This window comes from Myxine glutinosa, chromosome 9 (assembly GCF_964187855.1).
Source record: "Myxine glutinosa chromosome 9, kmMyxGlut1.1, whole genome shotgun sequence".
NCBI classification, from domain to species: domain Eukaryota; kingdom Metazoa; phylum Chordata; class Myxini; order Myxiniformes; family Myxinidae; genus Myxine; species Myxine glutinosa.
In genome coordinates, this window is record NC_136269.1 from 27,017,208 (window position 1) to 27,045,035 (window position 27,828).

At 49.2% G+C, this 27,828-nt stretch overlaps 2 protein-coding genes across 7 annotated transcripts in view; one reads left to right on the forward strand and one right to left on the reverse strand.

Moving 5' to 3' along the window:
• The window catches only part of AVEN (apoptosis and caspase activation inhibitor), a 90,599-nt gene extending 67,826 nt beyond the window's left edge, over nucleotides 1-22,773 (reverse strand). Inside the window, exons 1-3 of one of the 6 annotated variants that reach the window (XM_078784211.1) lie at nucleotides 22,650-22,773; nucleotides 21,486-21,783; nucleotides 9,758-9,941 (exon numbers count right to left, since the gene is read on the reverse strand). In XM_078784211.1, coding sequence (XP_078640337.1) covers nucleotides 9,758-9,941; nucleotides 21,486-21,752 — 451 coding nt within the window. In that variant the 5' untranslated portion in view covers nucleotides 21,753-21,783; nucleotides 22,650-22,773. Of the gene's footprint in view, nucleotides 1-9,757; nucleotides 9,942-21,485; nucleotides 21,789-22,565 lie in introns of all 6 variants that reach the window. The other 5 variants (XM_078784216.1, XM_078784213.1, XM_078784212.1 and 2 more) reach the window with 5 other exon arrangements.
• Nucleotides 1-27,828, forward strand: part of LOC137417646 (muscarinic acetylcholine receptor M1-like) — a 74,786-nt gene that overhangs the window by 31,949 nt on the left and 15,009 nt on the right. The window lies entirely within an intron of this gene.

The following is a 27,828-nucleotide window of genomic DNA, read 5'->3' on the forward strand; positions in this document are numbered from 1 at the left end:
TCTCCCTACCTCTTCCACCTCTTCCATATCTTACCCTACCCCTCCTCCCACCTGTTCTGTATCCGATGCTCCCCCTTCCTCTTCATTAACGGTATGGACCTCAAACATCCGGGGCCTTCGTTCAAACTTAACTGATCTCTCCATACAGGTTGCTTCTGTCAAACCAGACGTAATCTGCTTAACAGAAACTTTCCTCCTTCATGATGTCTCTGATTCCTTATTATCTCTCCCGGGTTACTCCCTCCTCCGGAATGATAGACCTGAGCCTCGTCCTGGAGGTGGGGTTGCTATCTTTATCAAAAACTCTCTTCCTCACTTGCCCTGCACTGCACTCTCTCCACCTCACCCCCAGGAATACCTCTGGCTACGGCTTCCCCTTCGCTCCCACCTCTTGTTCATATGTGTATTGTACCGTCCACCAAACAGTGATGACTCCATCTACATCTCGCTGTCTGATAATATGGACCAACTTCTATCTACTCATCCCAACTCTCTTTTCCTCATATGTGGTGATTTCAATTGTCACCATGTCAGTTGGCTGGGTGTGGGTACCTCTCTCACTAGCCATGGCTCCTCAGCAAAGGACTTCTGCGACTCACTGGGACTGACACAATCTGTCAAATTCCCGACCCGGATCTCAGTCAACGGAGCATCTTCTCTTCTGGACTTGGTTATGACTAACTTCCCTGAAAATGTCTGCTGCTCTTCTTCTGCTCCAATCGGATCATCTGATCATGTCCTTGTTAAAGTGGACATCTCCCTGACCATTCTCAGGGAGCCTGCTCAGCGTCGACGAGTCTGGCATTTCACTCAGGCCAACTGGCACGGTCTTCAAGCAGCCATCAATCATCTGGACTGGTCTCCCATCTCTACCACCTCTGACATCAACTCATCCTGGGAATTCTTCCAAAGTAAATTGCTCTCTTTCATGCACAGATTTATCCCATCTCGTCTTCAGTTGTCATACCCTTCCTCCCGTCCATGGTACATGGAATCTTGTGGTGAGGCTGTTGCCCAGAAACAACTTGCCTTCGTCTCGTGGAAAGCAAATCCAACGGAAGGAAATCTCATTTCCTTTCACAAAGCACGAAACAAGTGTGTGTCCACCCTCAGGAGAGCGAGGAAACAATATCTCTCCGTTTTCAAGACCGAACTCTCTTATCTGTCTCCCTCTTCCAAATCCCGGTGGCGTCTGGTCAAATCTGTTTCTGGTGTTTGTTCCCCCTCCATCCCCTCCCTTACCTCAAACGGCTACACAGCTGACTCCGCACGTGAAAAACCTGAATGCCTCAACTCTGTGTTTGCCTCTAAACCTTGTGTCCCAAACCCATCCCTCTCTGTACCCACCATACCCAGTCGTACCCAGCTGCTCCTGGACTCCGTGTCCTTTCCTCCTGACAAGGTGGAAAAGTTTCTGTCAACCCTCGACTCTGATTCTGCAACTGGACCTGACGGCATCAGCCCACGGGTCCTAAAATCCTGTTCTTCCGCTCTTTCACTCCCTCTCTCTGTTCTCTTCACCCTCTCTTTTGCTCAAGGTCAACTGCCATCTGCTTGGAAATCAGCCAACATCACCGCTTTGTACAAAAAAGGTGCAAAAACAGATCCTAGCAACTACAGACCAATCAGCCTTCTCCCAAATATCAGCAAAGTCATGGAATCCATCATTGCTTCGGATATGAAATCTTTCCTCTTCTCCAATGGCTTGATCTCTGATCATCAATTTGGTTTCAGACCAGGTCACTCTACTCTGGACATGCTGCTTCTGCTGTCTCAACAATGAATGGAGGTCCTCAATGCCAAACAGGAAATTAGAGCTGTCTCCCTCAACATATCACGTGCCTTCGATGCAGTCTGGCACCCCACTCTGCTCACCAAACTCTCCTCCTTTGGTATCCATTGAAATCTCCACGCATGGCTGGCGGACTTCCTCTCTAGTCGTAGTCAACGTGTGGCCCTGAATGGGTTTCTCTCATCTCCTCTTCCTGTTCAGGCTGGAGTTCCCCAAGGCAGTGTTCTGGGCCCTGTGCTTTTTCTGGTCTTCATCAATGATCTCTCTGACTCTCTTGAAAAACCTCTCTATCTCTTTGCTGATGACTCCACTCTCTGCCGCTCCATTCCTCATCCCTCAGATCGGCAGTCTGCAGCCTCCTCACTCTCTGTAGACCTGGACAAAATCACAGACTGGGCAAACAAGTGGAACATGTCTTTCAATCCTGACAAATCTCACACTCTTACGATGTCTCTCCGAAAAGACCGACTGGACAACCCTCCCATCTACTTTCTGAATAATCCTCTCCAAGAAGTTCTGTCACTCAAGCTTTTGGGTCTCACTATCTGCCACGATCTTTCCTGGGAAAACCACATTTCCAAGCTGGCCTCCAAAGCCAGTCGCCGACTGGGCATCCTCCGTCGTGCGAAGTCCTTCCTTGGCAAACCTGAGCTCCTCACCACATACAAGGCTTTCATCCGCAGCTCAATGGAGTACTGCTCTCCCCTCTGGGCTGGTGCTCCTGCCTCACACCTAGCTCGTCTGCACGCTGTTGAAACCAAAGCGTTCAGAATCATTGAAATCTCCCACGATGACGCTATCTCCGAGGGCCTTTCACTTAATCACCGCAGGCAGGTTGGTGGTCTTTCCGTCTTCTACCGACTCCTCTCCGGCGTTGCTCCCCCAGCTCTCTCTGGGCTCTGTCCCCCAAATATTCCTGCAGGTCGCACAATATCTGCCTGCAACCCTCTTATGGTTAAACTGCCAAAATCAAGACTCTCTGCTCACCTTCACGCCTTCATTCCTCTTTTCTCCCACCTCTGGAACAAACTCCCTCACTCTCTTCAATCCCACTACCTCCCTCCAGGTCTTTAAAACGGCTGTTCACCACCATCTCTTATCTTCCCCAATCCAAAACCTTGATCTTTTCTACCCCCACTAATTTCACCCCAAATCCACTTTTTTGAGGTGACTTTTGACTTCTTTCCTGGAAGTCCTTGGTGTCCTTGCGTTTTATACCTATCCTGCCTCCCCCCAGGCCCTCTCCCTCCAAAAACATCTCCCGATGTCCCTGCTCTCAAATGTTGTGTTTGTGTGCTTCCTCCCCTTCTCTCCCCATCTTGTCGACCGCTCCCCTTTTTATATACTTTGTTTGCTTGTTTGTTTGATTTGTTTGTTTGATAAATGTTAGCTCTTTCACGAGCCTCGACTCTGTATCAAAAAAAAACAAACAAAAAAAACTGTCGTCTTTCAAAAGTGAGCGTCTGACCTCTGCGTCTGACATCAATCTGATTCAATTTCATTTTTTTTCATGGGTTCCAAGACACGATCGCCTACAGTTGGCAACAGATACCCTTGGCCTTGTATCTTTCGTATCACAACTTAAAAGCAGACACATCGACGTCTTAAAGACAGCGTGCTGAAAGATGGAATGTCCTCCACCGGTACTTCATCGGAACGGCTGTTTGTTTGGTTTAACCCTGTTAGGCCTCAAACCCAGAATAGAAAGCTCAATGTCATGGTGCTCTGCCCAATTATCGTGAATAGTATTACATTGTAAATAAAACTTTCTCACTGTGGGACGTGTGATAAAAAAAAGAAAAATGACACCATGCATAAGGCTTCGTTATAGTGAAATTTGTTGAAATGAGTGCTCCTTATAAAGGGATAACAGTGTACTGTATATTATTGTTTTAACCGCAGCATTTATTTTTCTATTTATAATCCGAGTTTGTATAAATTAAATATTTAAACTCCTATTTGGGAAGCTGTTAGGTTTCTTCCAAACCTTTTACAAATTATATCGAAGGTTAAGCTATGTTGTTCCCCCTCCCCCCCCCCCCCCCCCCCCCAGGATTTCCATGTTTTAAACGTTTCCCAGTGTGTACCCTGGATAAGAATAGGTACGCCGTATCCCTGCGTGTCGTAAGAGGCGACTAAGAGGGTTGGCGTCAGGAAGGGCATCCGGCCATTAAAAAAAAAAAAAAAAAAAAAAATAACTGCCTCAAAAAGAGAACCATGACAATTACAACTACATATTGGCAGGGTACAGCCCGAAGTGGAGATCGGTTTCTGAGGTTTGGGACATGGAATGTAGGGACAATGACAGGGAGATCAGGAGAAGTGGTGGAAGTATTGGTCAGAAGAAGAGTGGACATATGTTGTGTGCAAGAGACGAGATGGAAGGGAAGTGGTGTGAGAATGGCGAAGGGTAGGCAGGGACAGAAATACAAGTTTGTGTGGCAAGGGTGCCCGGAGGGCGTGAATGGTGTTGGTGTCCTGTTTTCTGAGGAGTTTGTAGACAGTGTGGTGAGTGTGACTAGAGTGAGTGATAGGTTGATGATGGTGAAAATGATGATTGGAAAGCTCTTGGTGAACGTCATCTCGGGATATGCTCCGCAGGTTGGTCGAAGCGATGAAGAGAAGGACAAGTTCTGGTGTGCGATAGAGAAGCTGATGGAAAACGTGAAAGATGAGGAAGTTGTTGTGGTAGGAGGAGACCTAAATGGACATGTGGGAAGGAGTATGGATAGTTTTGACGGAGTTCATGGGGGTTATGGATATGGTGTGAGAAATGGAGAAGGTGAAAGGATTTTGGAGTTTGCTGATGGAGCTGATTTGTTGATTTGTAATACTCAGTTCCAGAAAGAGGATAATAAGCTTGTTACATACACGTCAGGTGGGTCGACGACAACCGTTGACTACCTGATGGTGCGTAGGCGAGATAGGGGGCACATCCGAGACACAAAGGTGATCCCGGGTGAGGAGGCTGTTTCACAGCACCACTTGGTTGGCTGCGACGTAAGTGTGAAAGGTGCGAGGAGAGCTCGGCGGGTGAAGTACCAACCGAGAATGAAGGTGTGGAGGTTGAAAGAGGTGACAGTAAGGGAGGCATTAAAAGAGAGGCTGAGTAGGGTCGAGGTTGATGTGGTTGAGCTTGAAAGTGATTGGATGTCAATGAAAGCTAGTCTGTTGGGAGCCGTTGGTGAGGTATGTGGATGGACAAAAGGACCACCGAGGCACTCGGAAACATGGTGGTGGGATGATGAAGTTGGAAAGAGGATTGACGAGAAGAGGAAGAAGTTCAAGGAGTGGCAGAAGGCGAAGGGTACGGGAGCAGAAACAGCAGATCATGAAAGTTATAAGGCAGCCAGGAAGGCTGCAAAGAAAGAGGTAGCAAAGGCGCAGGAGGCATGTAGGAAAATGTTCGGAGAACGCTTGGATTCGGAAGAGGGTCAGAAAGCAGTATTCAGGATTGCAAAGCAGATAGCGAAAGAGAGGTGTGATGTGATGGGGGTGAGCTGCTTGAAGGATGAAGTGGGACAAATCGTTGTCGACCCAGATGGAATTAAAGGAAGATGGAAAAGATATATGGAAATGCTGTTGAATACAGAGAATGAATGGGATGGCAACATAGAGAGTAACCCAGTTTTAGGACCGGCAGAGAAGATAACTGAGAAGGAAGTTGAGGAAGCGATAAAAGCAATGAAGGGTAGAAAAGCGGGAGGGCCGACGGGAGTTGTGGGAGATATGTTGAAGGCAGCAGGAAGTTGGGGTGTGAAGAGAATGACAGAGATCTGTAATCTGGTAGTGAAAGAAGGCCGCATTCCAGTGGATTGGGAACTGAGTACCCTCGTCCCTCTATACAAGGGGAAAGGTGACCCTCTGGAGTGTGACTCGTACCGAGCGATAACGTTATTGGAGCATGGAATGAAGGTATTGGAAAGGGTGTTGGAGAGGAGGATAAGGAAGAAAGTGAAGATCGACGAAATGCAGTTTGGATTTATGCCAGGAAGAGGAACGACAGACGTGCTTTTCATTGTGAGGCAGTTGCATGAGAAGTACATGGAGAAGAGGAAGAAGTTGTTTCTTGGGTTTGTTAATCTGGAGAAAGCATTCGATCGGGTTCCACGCAAAGTATTGACATGGGCATTGAGGAAGTTAGGAGTGGAGGAATGGTTGATCAGAGTAGTGAATGCAATGTACAAAAGAGCACGCACAGCTGTAAGGACGAAGGACGGGAACAGTGGTGAGTTTGAGGTGAAGGTGGGAGTGCATCAGGGGTCGGTACTAAGTCCACTACTATTTGTAGCTGTGATGGAGGTGCTGGCTCAGAACGTAAAGGAGGGTTTACCGTGGGAGTTGTTGTATGCAGATGATCTGGTGTTGATTGCGGAAAGTATGGATGGACTGAAGGAAAAGATGAACACGTGGAAGGAATGTATGGAGACAAAAGGTCTGAAGGTGAATATCAGAAAGACGAAGGTGATGGCAAGTGGTAAAGCATGTGGTGAGGTGGAAAGAACTGGGAAGTGGCCCTGTGCTGTGTGCAGGAAGGGTGTCGGAGTGAACTCCATTCAATGTACAATGTGCGCTGAGTGGGTTCATCAAAAATGTAGTGGTCTGAGAGGGTCATTAACCAGTGTGGCAGCTACATTCAAATGTAAGGTGTGCACAGAGGGAGCTGCAGATGGAGGAAATAATGAGTTGGATCTTGGAGACGGCGTGAAGCTGGAAGGTGTGAAAACATTTTGCTACCTCAGAGACATGCTGAATGGAGAAGGTGGATCAGACTCGGCAACGGTTGCTCGAATGAGATGTGCATGGAAGAAGTTTCGGGAATTGAGTGGCGTGCTGATGATGATGGGAGCGTCGTTGAAGCTGAAGAGAAAGGTGTATGCTGCATGTGTGAGAAGTGTTATGATTTATGGGAGCGAGACATGGGTAATGAACGTAGAGCAGCAACGAAGGTTGGAAAGGGTGGAAATGCGAATGGTTCGACGGATGTGCGGAGTATCGTTAAGAGAGAGGAAGACAAATGATGAATTGCGAAAGATGATGGGAATAGAGCCTGTGATTGATGCTGTGAAGAGGAACAGGTTGAGATGGTTTGGTCATGTGTTGAGGAAGGATGAAAGTGACTGGTTGAGAAGAGTGATGGAAATGAATGTAGAAGGAAGTAGAAGATGGGGAAGACCGAGAAAGACTTGGCTAAAGATGGTGGAAGAAGAAATGCGGGCAAGGGGGTTAACAAGGAGAGATGTAGAAAATAGGGCAAAATGGAGAAGATTGTCATGGGGACCGCAAGGCTAACCCCCGCTCTAGCAGGGAAAATGGCCTTTAAAATGCATGTTGTTGTTGTTGTTGTTAAGCTATGTTGTACTTTTTACAGAAGGTCAAGGAGTTAGCTGAAAAATCGTGAACATCGTTTGCTGAGAATGAAACCTGGAAAGGTAAATGTTCCGTCGCAGGTAGTTCGGGCAGGAATTTGGAACGCGTCCAGGGTGTCGTCAAACACTGACTTACTCGTTACTCATGCAAAGACACATCTTTAACATACGGCGGAAAATGCTTTGCAGATGGGACATCCAGTTTAATGTCCATCCGGAGGACAGTGCACTGATGCAATTCCCTGCCTGCAAAAGACCAGGGTGACATGACAGTTGGAACAGGAATCAAACCTAGACAAAACAGCTCAAAAGGTGATTGTGCTACTTCTGAGCTCTCCTGCAAGCCCACATAATTATAGTAACTTGTATTAAGCCAACACAGAAAAAGGATCACTTTACAAGCACACCATATACATCAAATACCATATCATACTAAAATACGCAATTTGGCGTCTGCCTGATGATTTTTTGACAGCGATACAATCCGTCGTTACTTATCCAATCTCAATCAAACTTGACAGGATGACTTAGGGTTACACAATGGAGGTTGTAGCGCATTCATTTGCCCCCCTCCCCAAGGGGGTTTTCTCCCCCGAGCGGGTTTTCACTGCCATTGCTGCCAATGGGGGATGCGTGTTGAGGTGTATATCCATATTAAGTGAGCTTTATCATGGCGTTTTTCCAAGGCAGCTTCTAATAACAAAACTAATGATAATAGCATAATATTAATGTTATTGCAAAACAATATTAATACCAATAATATCCCACCTCCCCAAGGGGTTTTTCCTCCTTGAACGAACGTCAAGTCAACGTTTATAAATAGATTATCATGGCGTTTTCATGGGAGCAACAGCCCAACAGCCTCTACCAGAAGTAAAAATATTATAAACCAGAAACACATATGATTAGCTTTTTTTCCTAATGCTGTTTTGGGATATATTAACAGTCGCTAATGCTGTTTATAACACTAAACAAAGAAATTTGGAGGAATCCCGACATCCGTAAGGTAAGTTTTACTTACAGAACTGAGTGAAGATCTACTGTAATCTGTATACCCCACAAGGGTTTCATCTTTGACCAAACCCTTTCCTTCGACAAATACACTAAACAGATCACAAAGTCAGCCTTCTTTCACCTGAAAAACATTGCCCGTCTCCGCTCATCCCTCTCCTCCACGGCTGCAGAAACCCTCATCCACGCCTTCATCACCTCCCGTCTGGACTACTGCAATAGCCTCCTCTATGGTTCACCCTCAAAAATCACCAATAAACTCCAATACATTCAGAACTCCGCTGCCCGTCTACTCACTCATTCCCGGACCCGTGACCACATCACCCCCGTCCTTTACAAGCTTCACTGGCTCCCCATCCCCCAGAGAATCCAGTACAAAATCCTCCTCTTGACATACAAAGCCCTCCATAACCTGGCCCCATCCTACCTGGCTGACCTCCTCTCCAGACACACTCCCACCCGCAACCTCCGCTCTGCTGGTACCAACCTCCTGACCCCCTCCATCCGGACCAAATTCAGATCCTGGGGGGACAGGGCCTTCTCCATCGCTGCTCCCACCCTCTGGAACTCACTACCTCACACCATCAGAGACTCCTCCTCACTCACCACATTCAAAACATCACTAAAGACCCACCTGTTCAACGCTGCATTCAACATTCAACCCACAGCATTTAACCCCTGACTATCTCTTCTCCTTCTCCCTCCTTTTGCTTTAAATATTTCCCTATTGATTCTTGTCTTGTCTTTTTGATTCTTGTCTTATATATATGCCGTATATCGCTGCTGTTTGTTTTCTTGATTCTTGTCTTTTTGCAATTGTTGTTTTCATGTATTGTTATGCATTATGTTTTCCACTCTGTCAAAGCGCCTTTGGGCTTCTGGAAAAGCGCTATACAAAATAAATGAATTATTATTATTATTATTAAGGGTTGGGTTAATAACATGACCCTTCCGGCCGCTAACGTGGCGTTTTTCGTGGCAGCCTTTTGAAACTCGCTCCTGCTGTTTAACACGAAACTGAAAGGGAAGAAGCCCGGGTTGTGCTCATTTGCCAAGCAGCTAGCTAGAGCTTGCCAAGCCAGCCGTTCCTTAACGGTTTTGAATGGAATGCTTGCTCGAATGCTTAAACCACTTGACGATCTCTCCACAAGAAACATGGTAAATGAACACACATCCAATGTTCTTAAGACCTGACCTTAGAGCAACTGTAATCTTTATACCCCAAAGAGGAATTACCCTTCCTGCCACTCCCGTAGTGAGAGGGTGTACTAGTACATCAAATACCATATAGTACTCGATTGGTGTTTCTGCTAAAATCGCCTAACATCCTACCGTACACTTCAGTTGAATCCAGCAGATAATTGTCTTAATAAAAACTTCGTACTTAAGTCAGTCACACAAAATTTAACTTGTCATCACACCTCATCAATGTGCACTATATTATTATTGTCAAAAATTTAAAAGCACTTATAAAGTATTCATTTATCAGCAAAACTGCTGCCATTAATGATCAAATAATCATGGCACTGATTATATCAATAATAAAGTGTACAAATATAAAGACTTCCCTCTGAACATGGCCTACCTGCCGAGCTCAGGAGACTATTGTAGTCCGTAGCACTTGATGTTCTTACAGCTCCTTCCATCTCCACTCCGTCCTGCCGGACCTTTGAGGGTTCTTCTTCATATCGCTGCCAATTACTGACTACCGTACGCCTTGAAAACCGTCTTTCTATTTCCTCCTCTTCTTCCTGTTGCTCCTCAGTTTCCTGCGCAAAAAAATAAACATGAATGTTGAATGTGTCAAAAGAAACCTCAGGAAAATTTGGACAATTACCGATAAAGTAATACCTCGCTTAGCGCTCAGTATGCCTTCCTGGAAAAGAGCGCTAATCAAAAATGCCCGACACTGGGTGATATAAACTTGGTCATTGTTTGTACTAGCAACGGTACCCGCCCGAAGGGTTGGGCTTCAATTGGGAGGCGCGATTTATATAAACATCCGTTAAATATCACACGCAAATCATCAAAATCTAAACAGTATTTTTAGAATTTGAATTTAAAAAAAACACATCACTGTTCATATCGGTAAATATTATTTCATCGTGTTTCAAATCGTGATATCAACTGTACGCTTTTCTTTAGGAAAAAAAAATGGAATGATTTTGTACCTCTTCTTCAGCTTAGAACTTCAGGATAGACGACATTGCTGATAAAAGTTCCTTTTCTCTCTTTGAAGTTCTTGGCATACATTTTTATATTTACACTGCTGCCAACGCGACGCCATGGCATTATTCATTCATGTATTATGATCATTAAACATTATTCTTACGCTCATGAAACGTTCATTAAACGACTAGCAGAAGTACCCGGCGTTGCCGGGCGGGGGAAGGGGGGAGGGGGAGGGCTGGGGTGGAAGGGGAGGGGCGGGGAGGGGGAGGGGAGGGGAGGGGGGAAGGGGACGGGAGAGGAAGGAGGGGAGGGAGGGGGAGGGGGAGGGGAGGGGGGGAAGGGGACGGGAGAGGAAGGAGGGGAGGGAGGGGAGGGGGGAAGGGGAGGAAGGGGGAGGGGCAGGGGGAGGAGAGGAGAGGGGTGGAGGAGGAGGGGGAGGGGGGAAGAGGAGGGGAAGGGGAGGGGGCAGGGGGGAATGGGGGGAGGAGGGCAAGGGAGCGGAGGGGGGAAGGGGAGGGGAGGAGGGGGAAGGGGAGGGGAGGTGGGGGAAGGGGAGGGGGAGGATGGGAAGGAGGGTGGAATGGGAGGGGATAGGAGGGGGAGGGGCAGGGGGAGAGGAGAGAAGGGGAGGGGAAGAGGAGGGGAAGGGGGGAAGAGGAGGGGAAGGGAGCGGGGGAAGGGGGAATATATAAATCGGGATTTAAATGTATTTCAAAGATTGATCCAGACGTCTATTCTCTTTCAAACATTCAAACCGAAAGAGGTAGTTATTTATCACAGCATCTGTAGAAGTTTCACCCTTTTACTCAATTCCGTTTCACTGTTATTTGGTGGAGCAAAAAGTCAACTAAGCTTTATAGATATTTAGATGCTCCAGAAAGTGTTAATACCAGAATCTTCTCAAATGCGCTAAGTTAAATATGAATAAAAAAATATGGATCTCATCATCGGAGGTCATATTTAGGTAGGCCATGTCATTCCCAGGCTCAATGGCCATGTCTATGCCAAAAATCAAGTACGTGAGCGAGTCTGGTGGTGAGGATGGAACATCACATGATCGCTCTGAGCGAATCAGCGAGCTGCTCAGACACAGGCTGAGATTCAGTGCATAATGTTCCTCGCTGAAATGCGCTAAGTTAAATATGAATAAAAAATATGGATCTCGTCATCTGAGGTCATTTTTAGGTAGGCCATGTCCTTCCCAGGCTCAATGGCCATGTCTATGCCAAAAATCAAGTATGTGAGCCTCTCCGTTTAGGAGTCTATAGGTAACACACACACACACACACACACACACACACACACACACACACACACACACACACACACACACACACACACACACACACACACACACACAAACAAACTGTGTTTTATTTATATAGATAGATTACGAAAATAAAAACGAAAAACATTACGAAATTACGTTCACACCATCACATCAAACACTACCGTGAACACAAACATCGTCACAACATCGTCACAATGAAAACATCGTCACAAACGTTACGTTACTTAATTCAAACCGTGAACACACCGAATATTGGAGAGCCACATTCACAATCGCTGTCACATTCACAATCGCGATGTCGTATGTACTCCCGATACGTGTTTCCTTCATTGTAAAAACTACCAAGTCAACAGTTAAAAGGATTTTGAGCCGATAGGTGTTACGGCCTTGGCAAGATCGATGGAGACAGCGATCTGTTAGCTTATACACCGCCCAAATAGATATGTGGAATTCTCCCAGGTGGAGATTAAACTCACGTCATTTGAACTTTGGCCGAGGTCATTATTTACTTTTAATGATGTTTACATACAACAGGCATTTTAAGGCCATTTCCCCTGCAAGAGCGGGGGTTAGCCTTGCGGTCCCCGTGACAATGTTCTCCATTTTGCCCTATTTTCTGGATCTCCCCTTGTTAACCCCCTTGCCCGCATTTCTTCTTCGACCATCTTTACCCAAGTCTTTCTCGGTCTTCCCCGTTCTCTACTTCATTCTACATTCATTTCCATCACTCTTCTCAACCAGTCACTTTCATCCTTCCTCAACACATGACCAAACCATCTCAACCTGTTTCTCTTACAGCATCCATCACAGGCTCTATTCCCATCATCTTTCGCAATTCATCATTTGTCTTCCTCTCTCTCAACGATACTCCACACATCCACTGAACCATTCGCATTTCCACCCTTTCCAGCCTTCGTTGCTGCTCTACACGTTCATTACCCATGTCTCGCTCCCATAAATCATAACACTTCTCACACATGCAGCATACACCTTTCCCTTCAGCTTCAACGACACTCCCCTCCTCATCAGCACGCCACTCGGTTCCCGAAACTTCTTCCATGCACATCTAACTCCAGCAACCGTTGCCGAGTCTGATCCACCTTCTCTATTCAGCATGTCTCCGAGGTAGCAAAATGTTTTCACACCTTCCAGCTTCACGCAGTCTCCAAGATCCAACTCAACATTTCCTCCATCTGCAGCTCCCTCTGTGCACACCTTACACTTGAATGTAGCTGCCACACTGGTTAATGACCCTCTCAAACCACTACATTTTTGATGAACCCACTCAGCGCACATTGTACCTTTAGAAAAAACCACCTTTAGAGGCCATTTTTCCCCGCAAGCGGGGGTTGGCCTTTTTCGGGAACTGTGGTTGTTGTTGTTTTTCGGTCCCCTTTTTGAAGCAATGTTTTACGGCCGGATGCCCTTCCTGACGCCAACCCTTTTTGCCGCCTTTAACGACAAGCAGGGAATTACCAGTGAACTGGTACTCAAACCTGTTTCTCTTACAGCATCCATCACAGGCTCTATTCCCATCATCTTTCGCAATTCATCATTTGTCTTCCTCTCTCTCAACGATACTCTAACGGTACATTGAATGGAATTCACTCCGACACGCTTCCTGCACACAGCACACGGGCACTTCCCAGTTATTTCCACCTCACCACATGCTTTACCACTTGCCATCACCTATTATATTATTATACGAATCAAAAAGAAGATAATTGGTTTTGGGTCGTCCTTTCCGCATATCTCGTGGGATTGTGAGTTGGAGAGACGACCGTGATGGCAGGGAGGGGGTTGGCATTTTCTCAAGCAGGGATTCAACCCATGTCCTTCTAAAAGGTCATTGTCCGAGGTCACCGACTCCGATCGGTGCAGCCATGCAGCGATCGTGCAGCTGTTTGTGCGGCACCTGGTAAAATAACGCTACGCTGGAGTCCAAACCTGAAAATGCTGGAGGCCAAAGATGAAATTGGAAAAACAATATAGCCTATTTTACTCCAGGAGATCGCAGGATAACCCACGCAAAATATTGTTGCGATCGGTTAAGCCGTTTTTGCGGTACCTTCGAACGGACAGACAGACAGACAGACGGACATTTGGTGAATTATAGTAAGACTAGCAGAAGTACCCAGTGTTGCCGGGCGGAGGAGGAGGGGGGGGGGGGAAGGGGAGGAGCGGAAGTGGAGGGAAGGGTGGGGGAGGGGGAGGGGAGGGAAGGGGGGTGAGGTATGGGGGGGGGGGGGGGGAGAGGGGGAGAGATCAGTGTATAATGTTCCTCGCTGAAATGCGCGAAGTTAAATATGAATAAAAAACATGGATCTCGTCATCGGAGGTAATTTTTAGGTAGGTCATGTCCTTCCCAGGCCCAATGGCCATGTCTATGCCAAAAATCAAGTACGTGAGCAAGTATGGCAGCGAGGATGGAACAACACGTGTTCGCTCTGAGCGAATCAGCGAGCTGCTCTGGCACAGGCTGAGATTCAGTGTATAGTGTTCCTCGCTGAAATGCGCCCAGATAAATATGAATAAAAAATATGGATCGTCATCGGAGGTCATTCTTAGGTAGGCCATGTCCTTCCCAGGCCCAATGAAATCAAATACGTGAGCAAGTCTGGCGGCGAGGATGGAACATCACGTGATGGCTCTGAGCGAATCAGCGAGCTGCTCTGGCACAGGCTGAGATTCAGTGTATAATGCTCCTCGCTGAAATGCGCTCAGTTAAATATGAATAAAAAATATGGATGTCGTCATCAGAGGTCATGTTTAGGTAGGCCATGTCCTTCCCAGGCCCAATGACCATGTCTATGCCAAAAATGAAGTACGTGAGCCTCTCCGTTTAGGAGTCTATCAGGAACACACACACACACACACACAAACTGTGTTTTATTTGTATAGATTTTCCTTCAATCCAATATGGCTGACAAACCATGTGACCTATGGTGTCATAAATTTTATATTTCAATGCAAATGGGTCATAGATCTTACGCATGCAATTTCAAATTTTTAGGATTATGGCATTTGATGAAAACATTTATGGCTGGTATACCACTTCATTGATTACATCATCATTATCATGCTTTCGTTCCCCATTGGGAGTACTTGACAATTTGCCAAGTGTAAAATTTCTCCAATAAGCGGTTTCAGAGAAATTAATGAATAATTTTTTTTTTTTTTTTTTTTTTTTTTTACAAGTACACAAGATCGAAGCTCGTGTAAGAGCTAACATTAATCACAAAAAGACAAACTGACACACACAACATAAGATAAAGGGAGTGGGAGACAAGATGGGGAGAGAGAGGGAAACACAAGCACAACCAGGTCACTGACCAGGTCACTCTACTCTGGACATGCTGCTTCTGCTGTCTCAACAATGGATGGAGGTCCTCAATGCCAAACAGGAAATTAGAGCTGTCTCCCTCGATATATCACGTGCCTTCGATACGGTCTGGCACCCCGCTCTGCTCACCAAACTCTCCTCCTTTGGTATCCATGGAAATCTCCACGCATGGCTGGCGGACTTCCTCTCTGGTCGTAGTCAACGTGTGGCCCTGAATGGGTTTCTCTCATCTCCTCTTCCTGTTCAGGCTGGAGTTCCCCATGGCAGTGTTCTGGGCCCTGTGCTTTTTCTGGTCTTCATCAATGATCTCTCCGACTCTCTTGAAAATCCTCTCTATTTCTTTGCTGATGACTCCACTCTCTGCCGCTCCATTCCTCATCCCTCAGATCGGCAGTCTGCAGCCTCCTCACTCTCTGCAGACCTGGACTAAATCTCTGACTGGGCAAACAAGTGGAACATGTCTTTCAATCCTGACAAATCTCACTCTCTTACGATGTCTCTCCGAAAAGACCGACTGGACAACCCTCCCATCCACTTTCTGAATAATCCTCTCCAAGAAGTTCTGTCACTCAAGCTTTTGGGTCTCACTATCTGCCATGATCTTTCCTGGGAAAACCACATTTCAAATCTGGCCTCCAAAGCCAGTCGCCGACTGGGCATCCTCCGTCGTGCTAAGTCCTTCCTTGGCACACCTGAGCTCCTCACCACACACAAGGCTTTCATCCGCAGCTCAATGGAATACTGCTCTCCCCTCTGGGCTGGTGCTCCTGCCTCACACCTAGCTGGTCTTCACGCTGTTGAAACCAAAGCGTTCAGAATCATTGGAATCTCCCGTGATGAAGCTACCTCCGAGGGCCTTTCACTTACTCACCGCAGGCAGGTTTGGTGGTCTTTCTGTCTTCTACCGACTCCTCTCCGGCCTTGCTCCTCCAGCTCTCTCTGGGCTCTGTCCCCCAAATATTCCTAAAGGTCGCACAAGATCTGCCTGCAACCCTCTTATGGTTAAACTGCCAAAATCAAGACACTCTGTTCACCTTCACTCTTTCATTCCTCTTTTCTCCTGCCTCTGGAACAAACTCCCCCACTCCCTTCAATCCCACTCCTCCCTCCAGGTCTTTAAAACAGCTGTTCACCACCATCTATCTTCCCCCATCCAAAACCTTGATCTGTTCTACCCCCGCTAATTTCACCCCAAATCCTCTTTTTGAAATACCAACTTCTTTTGTGGAAGTCCTTGGTGTCCTTGTGTTTATACTTCTCCCACCCCCCCCCCCCCCTTCCCACGCCGCCTCCCCCCAAGCCCTCTCCCTCCCACACATTCCCGATGTCCCTCACAAATGTTGTTTATATGCTTCCCCTTCTCTCCACATCTTGTCTACCGCTCCCCTTTTTATACACTTTGTTTGTTTGTCTGGTTGATTTGTTTATGTGATAAATGTTAGCTCTTTCACGAGCCTCGATTATGTATGCAAAAAATAAATAAATAAATAAATAAATAAATAAAACAGTGGAGAACAGTGACATCAGGAGATCTGCAGGAGGGAGAGGGCTTGGGGAGAGGAGGCATGGGAAGGGGTGGGGGGGGGGGGCTGGGAGAGGTATAAAACACATGGACATTGCTAGGACTTCCAGAAAAGAAGTCGGAATTTCAAAAAAGTGGATCTGGGGTGAATTAACGGGATTAGAAAGATCAAGGTTTTGGATGGGGGAAGACAAGAGATGGTGGTGAACAGCTGTTTTAAAGACCTGGAGGGAGGAGTGGGATTGAATAGAGTGAGGGAGTTTGTTCCAGAGGTGGGAGAAAAGAGGAATGAAAGAGTGAAGGTGAATAGATATTCTCGGACATTCTCGTCCTCCTCGACCTCAGCGCTGCCTTTGACACCATCGATCACACTATCCTCCTCACCCGACTTGAATCCACCTTTAACGTTACCGGCACTGCCCTCTCTTGGTTTAAATCATACCTCTCTGACAGATGCCAGTTCATCTCCATCAATAACTGCAAATCCCCAACTGCTCCCCTCCCCCAAGGTGTCCCCCAAGGTTCAGTTCTTGGCCCCCTCCTCTTCATCCTTTACCTGTCCCCGCTCGGTCACTTAATCCGCCGTCATGGTCTCCAATTCCACTGCTTCGCCGATGACATCCAGCTTTTCATCTCCACCAAGTCCGTCTCCACCGACACCCACTCTATCCTGACAAACTGCATCACTGAAATAAAATCCTGGCTTCAAATCAACTTCCTCAAGCTTAACTGTGATAAATCTGAAATAATCATCATTGGCCCAAAAACGCTCACAAAATCCACCCATAACTTTGCCCTCAACATCGACGGTATCCCAGTATCCACCTCCCCTCACATCCGGAATCTTGGCGTCATCTTTGACCAAACCCTCTCCTTCGACAAATACACTAAACAGATCACAAAGTCAGCCTTCTTTCACCTGAGAAACATTGCCCGTCTCCGCTCATCCCTCTCCTCCACGGCTGCAGAAACCCTCATCCACGCCTTCATCACCTCCCGTCTGGACTACTGCAATAGCCTCCTCTATGGTTCACCCTAAAAAATCACCAATAAACTCCAATACATTCAGAACTCCGCTGCCCGTCTACTCACCCATTCCCGGACCCGTGACCACATCACCCCCGTCCTTTACAAGCTTCACTGGCTCCCCATCCCCCAGAGAATCCAGTACAAAATCCTCCTCTTGACATACAAAGCCCTCCATAACCTGGCCCCATCCTACCTGGCTGACCTCCTCTCCAGACACACTCCCACCCGCAACCTCCGCTCTGCTGGTACCAACCTCCTGACCCCCTCCATCCGGACCAAATTCAGATCCTGGGGGGACAGGGCCTTCTCCATCGCTGCTCCCACCCTCTGGAACTCACTACCTCACACCATCGGAGACTCCTCCTCACTCACCACATTCAAAACATCACTAAAGACCCACCTGTTCAACACTGCATTCAACATTCAACCCACAGCATTTAACCCCTGACTATCTCTTCTCCTTCTCCCTCCTTTTGCTTTAAATATTTCCCTATTGATTCTTGTCTTTTTGCAATTGTTGTTGTTGTTTTCATGTATTGTTATGCATTATGTTTGCCACTCTGTCAAAGCGCCTTTGGGCTTCTGGAAAAGCGCTATACAAAATAAATGAATTATTATTATTATTATAATAGAGAGTCTTGATTTTGGCAATTTCACCAGAAGAGGGTTGCAAGCAGCGATTGTGCGACCTGTAGGAATATTTGGGGGACAGAGCACAAACAGAGCTGGGGGAGCAAGGCCGGAGAGGAGTCGGTAGAAGAGAGAAAGACCACCAACCTGCCTGCGGTGAGTGAGTGAAAGGCCCTCAGAATTAGCTTCATCGCCGGAGATTCCAATGATTCTGAAAGCTTTGGTTTCAACAGCGTGAAGCCGAGCTAGGTGTGAGGAAGGAGCACCAGCCCAGAGGTGAGAGCAGTATTCCATTGAGCTCATGTGGTGAGGAGCTCAGGTGTGCCAAGGAACGACTTCGCACGACGGATGATGCCCAGTCGGCGACTGGCTTTGGAGGCCAGCTTGGAAATGTGGTTTTCCCAAGAAAGATCATGGCAGATAGTGAGACCCCAAAGCTTGAGTGACAGAACTTCTTCGAGATGATTGTTCAGAAAGTAGATGGGAGGGTTTTGCAGACTATCTTTTCGGAGAGACATAGTGAGAGTGTGTGATTTGTCAGGATTGAAAGACATGTTCCACTTGTTTTACCAGTCTGATTTTGTCCAGGTCTGCAGAGAGTGAGGAGGCTGCAGACTGCCAATCTGAGGGATGAGGTATGGAGCGGCAGAGAGTTGAGTCATCAGCAAAGAGATAGAGAGGATTTTCCAGAGTCGGAGAGATCATTGATGAAGACCAGAAAAAGCACAGGGCCCAGAAACACTACCTTGGGGACCTCCAGCCAGAACAGGCAGGGGAGATGAGAGAAATCCATTCAGAGCCACACGTTGACTATGACCAGAGAGGAAGTCCGCAAGCCCTGTGATTTCCATGGATACTATCGGAGGAGAGTTTGGTGAGCAGAGCTGGGTGCCAGATCATATCAAAAGCATGTGATATGTCAAGGGAGACAGCTCTAATTTCCTGTTTGTCATTGAGGACCTCCATCCATTGTTGAGAAAGCAGAAGCAGCATGTCCAGAGTAGAGTAACCTGGTCTGAAACCGAATTGATGATCAGAGTTCAAGCCATTGGAAAACAGGAAGGATTTGATAGCCGAAGCAATGATGGATTCTATGACTTTGCTGATAATTGGGAGCAGGCTGATTGGTCTGTAGTTTCAAGGATCCGTTTTTGCACCTTTTTTGTGGAAAGCAGTGATGTTGGCTGATTTCCAAGCTGATGGCTGATGACCTTGAGCAAAAGAGAGGGTGAAGAGAACAGAGAGCTTCTGAGAACAGAGAGCTTCACCCCACCTCTTCTGCAATCTCCAACACAGTATCAACAGCTCTCCATACCTCCCCCTCCCCTCCCTCATCTTTACCTACCCCTCCCCTCCCTTGTCCTGCACCCGATGCTCCCCCTCCCCCTTCCTTAACGGTATGGACCTCAAACATCCGGGGCCTTCGCTCAAACCTGACTGATCTCACCATACAGGTTGCTTCTGACAAACCAGACTTAATCTGCTCAACAGAAACTTTCCTCCTTCAAGATGTCTCTTATTCCTCAATATCTCTTCCTGGTTACTCCCAACTCCGGTATGATGGATCTGAGCCTCGTTCGTCCTGGTGGTGGGGATGCCATCTTTATCAAAAACTCCCTTTCCTCGCTCTCCCTGCACTTCCCTCACCCCACCACACCCCCAGGAGTCCCTCTGGCTGCGGCTTCCCCTTCGCTCCCACATTTTGTTCATAATGTGTGTTGTACCGTCCCCCAAACAGTGATGACTCCATTTACATCTCACTATCTGACAACATGGACCAACTTCAATCCACTCATCCCAACTCTCCCTTCCTCATATGTGGCAACTTCAACTGTCATCATGCCAGCTGGCAGGGTGTGGGTACCTCTCGCACCAGACACGATACCTCAGAAAAGGACTTCGGCGACTCATTGGAACTGACATTGTCAATTTCCCAACCTAGATCTCAGTCATTGGAGCATCTTCTCTTCTTGACTTGGTCATGACTACCTTCCCTGCAAATGTCTGCTGCTCTTCTTCTGCTCCAATCGGTTCATCTGATCATTTCGTTGTTAAAGTGGACATCTCTCTGGCCGTTCAGCCTCCTCAGCGCCGACGAGTCTGGCATTTCACTCAGGCCGACTGGTACTGTCTTTAAGCCGCCATCAAACATCTGGACTGGCCTCCCATAGTCTTCAGTTGTCATACCCTTCCTCCCGTCCATGGTACACTGAATCTTGTGGTGAGGCAGTTGCCCTGAAACAACTTGCCTTTGCCTCATGAAAGGCTAATCCAACTGAAGGCAATCTCAGTTCCTTCCACCAAGCTCAGAACAAGTGTGTATCCACCCCCAGGAGAGTCAGGAAACAATATATCTCTACTTTCAAGACTGAACTCTAAAACCTGTGTCCCTCCTCCAAATCCTGGTGGCGTCTGCTCAAATCTGTTTCTGGTGTTTGCTCCCCCTCCATCCCCTCCCTTACCTCAAACAGCTACACAGCTGACTCCGCACGTGAAAAATCTGGATGTCTCAACTCTGTGTTTGCCTCAAAATCTTGTGTTCCAAACCCGTCTCTCTCTGTACCCACCGCACCCAGTCATACCCAGCTGCTCCTGGACTCTGTGTCCTTCTGTCCTGACAAGGTGGAGAAGTTTTTGTCAAACCTCGACTCTGATTCTGCAACTGCACCAGACGGCATCAGCCCGCGGGTCCTAAAATCCTGCTCTGCCCCTCTATCTCACCCTCTCTCTGTTCTATTCACCTTCTCTTTTGCTCAAGTTCATCTGCCATCAGCTTGGAAATCAGCAAACATCGCCACTTTACACAAAAAAGGTGCAAAAACAGATCCTTGCAATTACAGACCAATCAGCCTTCTCCCAATTATCAGCAAAGTCATGGAATCCATCATTGCTTTGGATATCAAATCCTTCCTCTTCTCCAATGGTTTGAACTCTGATCATCAACTTGGATTCAGACGAAGTCACTCTACTCTGCACATGCTGCTTCTGCTGTCTCAACAATGGATGGAGGTCCTCAATGCCAAACAGGAAATCAGAGCCGTCTCCCTTGACATATCACGTGCTTTCGATACGGTCTGGCACCATGCCTTGCTCACCAAACTCTCCTCCTATGGTATCCATGGAAACCTCCACGCATGGCCTGCAGACGTCCGCAGTCAACGTGTGACCCTGAATGGAATTCTCTCATCTCCCCCTTCCTGTTCAGGCTGGAGTTCCTCAAGACAGTGTTACACGAGCCTCGATCTTGTACACAAAATATAAAAAAGCCATAAAAAAGAGTATCCACAGAATTACAGTGGCATAATCAGCTGATTAACTATACTCACCTCTCCACCTGTAAATAATGGCTTGTGATGCTCCATACGGCCACCTCCCCTGCTTCCATGATGCCAATGTGAATTATCTTTGCTCATTTGGCTACCTCTACCACCATAGGCACCCTGAGCTCCTCGACCACGACCACCACCACCACCACCACGACCACGACCACCTCCACCACGACCACCTCGACCACCACGGCCCTCACCCATCCCCTGCCCTGAAAGAGCTCGATGCTGACTCCCTCGATGTCCCCTATGTGTATCTGGCCTCATTGTGGGACAGCAGGTTCCCGTTCAGATCAACCTACACTGACATTGAGGAGAAAGAAAAGGGAGAAAAATGCAATTAGGATTGACTATTAATGCGAAAAAAAAACACTTCCCAGATAACGGAAAAACATCATTAAAATAGTACGAGTAATATCCAAAACTGATAGATTATGATTACATTGGGGCACAAACCATCGGCCGTTGATTACAATGGGACACAGACCATCGGCGGTTGATTACACTGGCGCATAGACCATCGGCGGTTGATTACACTGGCGCATAGACCATCAACCATTGATTACACTGGGGCACAGACCATCAACCATTGATTATACTGGGGCACAGATCATCAACCATTGATTACACTGGGGCACAGACCATCAACCATTGATTACACTGGGGCACAGATCATCAACCATTGATTACACTGGGGCACAGACCATCGACCTGTCATTACACTGGGACACAGATCATCGACCTGTCATTACACTGGCGCCACGGTGTCGAGAGGCGAAGACCCACGATTACATTCGTTCTCATAGACCCGAGATTACACTGGGAAGGGCAGCCCCAAGACCCGCGATGATATTGGGGTCGCATTTGAATCGATATACTATGTAGCAGAAAGTGTTCAGATTTAACCCACAATCTCGTTCATTTGCGTCATTAGTAACTACAGACTACAGTACTGTACGTCAAAGTACGTTAAAACTTAAATTTTACCGACACATACACTTACAGTTACTTACAGTACCCATGAGCATGACATATCCTCACATAAAACTTTCCTTAAATACTACAAATATAAATAACCACCATTCATAGTTACATATGGGTACATCCACCAACAACTATCTTCCACTGCATGATCTCCATGACTCCAACCGAAGGAATGAATACCTTGCTAATCGAACAGCGAGGATGGAAACTGTAAAAGATTCCGGCAGAGGGAGCACCTGTACTTCGCTGTCATCATGGGAGCGACAGTACATGCCTCACTGGAATTTTGCATCGACACGGCATTAACTATACACCGCCTAATATCTTCACTTAAAAAAAAAAAATTCGACATACTTTTGCAGTACAATATATGATAAGCATTCAGATATTAAGTAGGTAGTCAAATAAACATTTCAACCCCCACCCTACATGCGGTCCCCGTTACCCCGTAATCCCGTATCCGCACGAACCCGAATCACGTGACCATGAACCGGAGTACAATGTCCAAAGGACACGTTGGAACGATATAATACCACACTGCCGGAGCATAACACGCTAATCGTGAGGGTAAACACAAGAGTTTCTTTCCAATTTCCTCGGAATAATTGGCCACTGGATTGGACGGGCCATAGCAGCATAGCCAATTACAACAGACGCCACTGGGCTGGCTATGTTGGTCAGCACAGGAAACCAAGCGAAGAATGAATGAATGAATGAATGAATGCGTGAAATGAATGAGTGAAATTATTCATGCGTTTGCGCGCGTTATTTAAAGCGAAAAACGATCGCTTTTTCACCCTTTGTGCGAACGTTTTGCAATAGGAGGCTTACTATAGTAACTACGAAAGTAACTACGAAACGTTTGTTTATTCTTTCCTTTTCAGCATAAAGTTATATAACAAATATATACTGCGGTGCATTTGGGTGTGAATAACTCGGTCCATTTTAATGAAACTTAATATCAAGGCTGCCAAGTTTCTTTCACCAATAACCATTATTTATTTTGGCATGAATGCATGAATATCGTTAGGCTATATATCTGCTGTACAGTGTGTGAGGTATAACTGTATAAGCTCCAGGAGTAATAACATTTCAGTAATAACAGTAACGCATAATAACAGGAGTAAGAATAACACAATTTATTACAATAACTCCTATTGCAATAACACACAGAAATACAACAATTACAATAACTCCTTTGACTTCGAGTACATCTGCATGACATCCGCCGTAAGCACAAGATAATTATTGTCCACGTGCCGTGTGAAAACCGACACAAAATACCCTGTGTTATGGTGCCAAAATACCATGTGTTTGTGTTATGGTGCCAAAATATCATGCGTTATGGTGCCAAAATACCATGTGTTTGTGTTATGGTGCTGAAGGAACTGCGCTCCAATGCGAGTCGAAAGAATTGATGCGACCAAAGACGGAATTCGTCCGAGTTGCTTTATTGAAACAAAACAGCTCAGCTTCAGCTTCACTTCAAAACAGCTTCACTCCTTCATTCCTCTTTTCTCCCGCCTCTGGAACAAACTCCCACACTCCCTTCAATCCCACTCCTCCCTCCAGGTCTTTAAAACAGCTGTTCACCACCATCTCTTATCTTCCCCCATCCAAAACCTTGATCTTTTCTACCCCCACTAATTCACCCCAGATCCACCTTGTTTGAAATTCCAACTTCTTTCCTGGAAGTCCTGGCAGTGTCCATATGTTTATACCTCTCCCACCCCCCCCCCCCCCCTTCACATGCCTCCCCCCAAAGCCCTCTCCCTCCCACAGATCACTCGATGTCTCCATGTCTCTCGGTCCCTGCTCTCAAATGTTGTGTTTGTGTCCTTCCCCCTCTCTCCCCATCTTGTCTACCGCTCCCGATGTTATTTGTTTTATGTGTCTGTTTGTCTTTCTGTGTGATTAATGTTCGCTCTTTCACGAGCCTCGATCTTGTATACAAAAAAAAAAAAAAAAAAAAAAAAAAAAAAACAGCTCAGGTATTCTGACAAGCCCCTTTATCGGGCAGCAATATATATATACACATTTATGCCGGGGCGTTTGCCCGGGAAAACCGAGACCGGGCATGCCCGGGTGTCAAGGGCGAGTCCTGGAAAGGCGAGTCTGGACATGCCCGGGCGTCCTGGACGCGGCCTGGCAAGTCGAGGCTGGGCGTGCCCGGTCGCTCTGGGCGAGCCCTGGAAAGGCGAGAGCGGGCGTGCCCGGGAGGTTCGGGCGTGCCCGGGAACAGCGAGTCCGGGCATGCCCAGGAGAGGCGCGTCTGGGCCCGTCCGGACGAGCCCGGCATGGCGATCGCGCCCTGGCCGCGTCCTGGCAGGTGCAAGGCGATTGTGTACATTCAGCGGGAACCGCTACACACGCCCCACCAGAATCGACCTGCACCGGCAGGGTCAATTTAAGGGGGGTCCGGATGACCCGGCCGAAGCGACCCCTGGAGGGTCGTGGGGGGGGGGGGGTCCGATCTGGTGGTGGGTGGTCGAGCGGGGGGAACTGTGGACGGGGGGCGGCCTCGCCGTGGAGGAAGGGCCAACCGTGGTGGTCGGTCGACGTCCACGTGCGCCGGTTTGAGGCGGTCCACAGAGATCCGGTCCGACCGGCCGCCGACGTCGACGACGAAGGACTTGTCGCCCCGTCGCAGGACCCGGAAGGGCCCGTCGTACGGCGGCCGGAGTGGCCCCCGGTGTGCGTCATGACGCACAAAGACGTACTCCGCTGTGCGAAGCGCCGGGGGGACGTAGGACTGGGGGCCACCGTGGCGGGACGTTGGCACGGGGGCAAATCGTCGGGCGGCCTCCTGGAGGTCCGAGCGCTTGTGTGCGGCGGACCAGGGACTGGTAGCGTCGGGCACGAACTCGCCCGGGACGCGGAGCGGCTGGCCGTAGACGAGCTCGGCGGTGGACGCCCGGAGGTCCTCCTTGGGGGCCGTGCGGAGGCCCAAAAGGACCCACGGCAGCCGGTCGGTCCAACCGTCGTCCTGAAGGCCGGCCATGAGTGCGGCCTTCGTGGAGCGGTGAAACCGCTCGCACAACCCGTTGGCTTGGGGGTGGTAGGCCGTGGTGCGGTGCAGCGTGACCCCCAACGAGCGGACGACCGCGCCCCAAAGTTCGGACGTGAACTGTGGGCCGCGGTCGGACGAGATGTCTGCCGGTGCGCCGAAGCGCGCGACCCAGGTGGCGATGAACGCCTGCGCCACGTCGGCGGTGGTGGTGGAGGTGAGGGGCACGGCCTCCGGCCACCTGGTGGTCCTGTCCACCATGGTGAGCAGGTGGGTGAACCCCCGCGATGGGGGCAGGGGACCCACCAGGTCCACGTGGACGTGGTCGAAACGCCGTGCAGGCACGGTGAAAGGTGCTAGCGGGGCCTGGGTGTGGCGGTGGACCTTGGCCCGCTGGCAGGCGTGCAGGCGTTGGCCCAGTCGCGGACGTTCCGTCGAAGGCCGTGCCAGACGAAACGCGCCGACACCAGCTTCTGAGAAGCTTTCCGGCCCGGGTGAGAAAGGCCGTGGATGGAGGCGAAGATGCGGAGCTGCCAGGAAACGGGCACGATGGGGTGAGGCTGGCCCTGGGAGACGTCGCAGAGCAGGACGGTGCCCGCGAAGGGGATGTCAGCCAGGCGGAGGCCCGTGTCCGCCGCCCGGAGGGCCTGCACCGAGGTGTCGGTGGTCTGGTCGGCCGCCTTGAGCGCGAAGTCCACGCTGAGGTGGACCGCGTTCGCGCTGGCCCGAGAAAGACAGTCGGCCACGGCGTTTTTTTGCCGGCGACGTGCCGGATGTCCGTGGTGAATTCCGACACGGCGGAGAGGTGGCGCTGCTGGCGGGCCGACCACGGCTCCATGACTTTGGCCATTGCGTAGACCAACGGCTTGTGGTCGACGAAAGCCGTGAACGGGCGGCCCTCCAGGAGGTGTCGGAAATGGCGAACGGCCAGGAATAGTCCGAGCAGCTCGCGGTCGAACGTGCTGTATTTTAACTCGTTCGGCCGGAGTTGCCGGCTGAAAAAAGCGAGTGGCTGCCAAACCCCATCCACCCATTGTTCATGGACGGCGCCCACCGCGTAGTTGGAGGCGTCCGTAGTGAGGGCGATGGGCGCGTTGAGCACCGGGTGAGCCAGCAGCGTTGCGTCGGCGAGGGTCCGTTTTGCGCTCGCGAAGGCCGCGTCCATGGCCGCGGACCAAACGATGTCATGCTTGGCTGGCTTGCCCCGGAGGGCCTTGTAAAGGGGCCGCATGAGCTGAGCAGCGCGGGGCACGAATCGGTGATAAAAATTCACCATGCCGAGGAACTCTTGTAGGGCCTTGATGGAACGGGGATGCGGGAACGTGGTGATGGCCTCGACCTTGGTCGGCAGCGGCACGGCCCCGGTCTTGGTGATGCGGTGGCCCAAAAAGTCAACGGTCGTCGTGCCGAAGTGGCATTTGGCCGGGTTGACAATTAAGCCATGCTCGCTGAGGCGACCGAACAGTGTTCGGAGGTGGAGGAGGTGCTCGGCGCGGGACGTGCTGGTGACGAGGATGTCGTCCAGATAGACGAAAATAAATGGCAGGTCGCGCAGCACGCCGTCCATTAAGCGCTGGAACGCCTGGGCTGCGTTCTTGAGGCCAAACGGCATCCTCAAAAATTCGAACAGGCCAAACGGCGTGATGACGGCCGTCTTCGGAACGTCGGCCGCCCGGACAGGTACCTGGTGGTATCCCCGTATCAGGTCAATTTTGGAAAATATGACCCGTCCCGCCAAACGGGCGGAAAAGTCCTGGATGTGCGGGATCGGGTACCTGTCGGGGGTGGTAGCGTCGTTGAGGCGGCGGTAGTCGCCACACGGGTGCCATCCGCCCCCCGGCTTTGGCACGATGTGCAGTGGTGAGGCCCACGCGCTATTGGAGCGCCGCACGATGCCGAGGTGCTCCAACGCGTCGAACTCGGCCTTTGCCACGGCGAGCTTGGCCGGGTCGAGGCGGCGGGCCCTGGCGTAGACCGGCGGGCCCGTAGTGGGTATGTGGTGCTCGATCCCATGCCGCACTGCGACGGCCGAAAACGTCGGCCGCGTGAGGGCCGGGAATTCCGTGAGCAGGCGAGCGAACTCGTTCGCCGTCGGGCGGGCGCACGCCAGTTCGGTCGGCGCGGAGCTGCTCATCGTGCACGCCAGGGATCTGAAGGTCTCGGCGTTGACAAGGCGACGTCGTTCGACGTCGACAAGCAGCCCGTGCGCGCAGAGGAAGTCGGCGCCCAGCAAAGCCATGGGGACGCAGGCGGTCACAAAGGTCCACTGAAAGCACTGGCTGCCAAAGCAGAGGGTGACGTCACGTGGGCCGAAAGTGCGTATGGCCGAGCCATTAGCAGCGACCAAAGAGG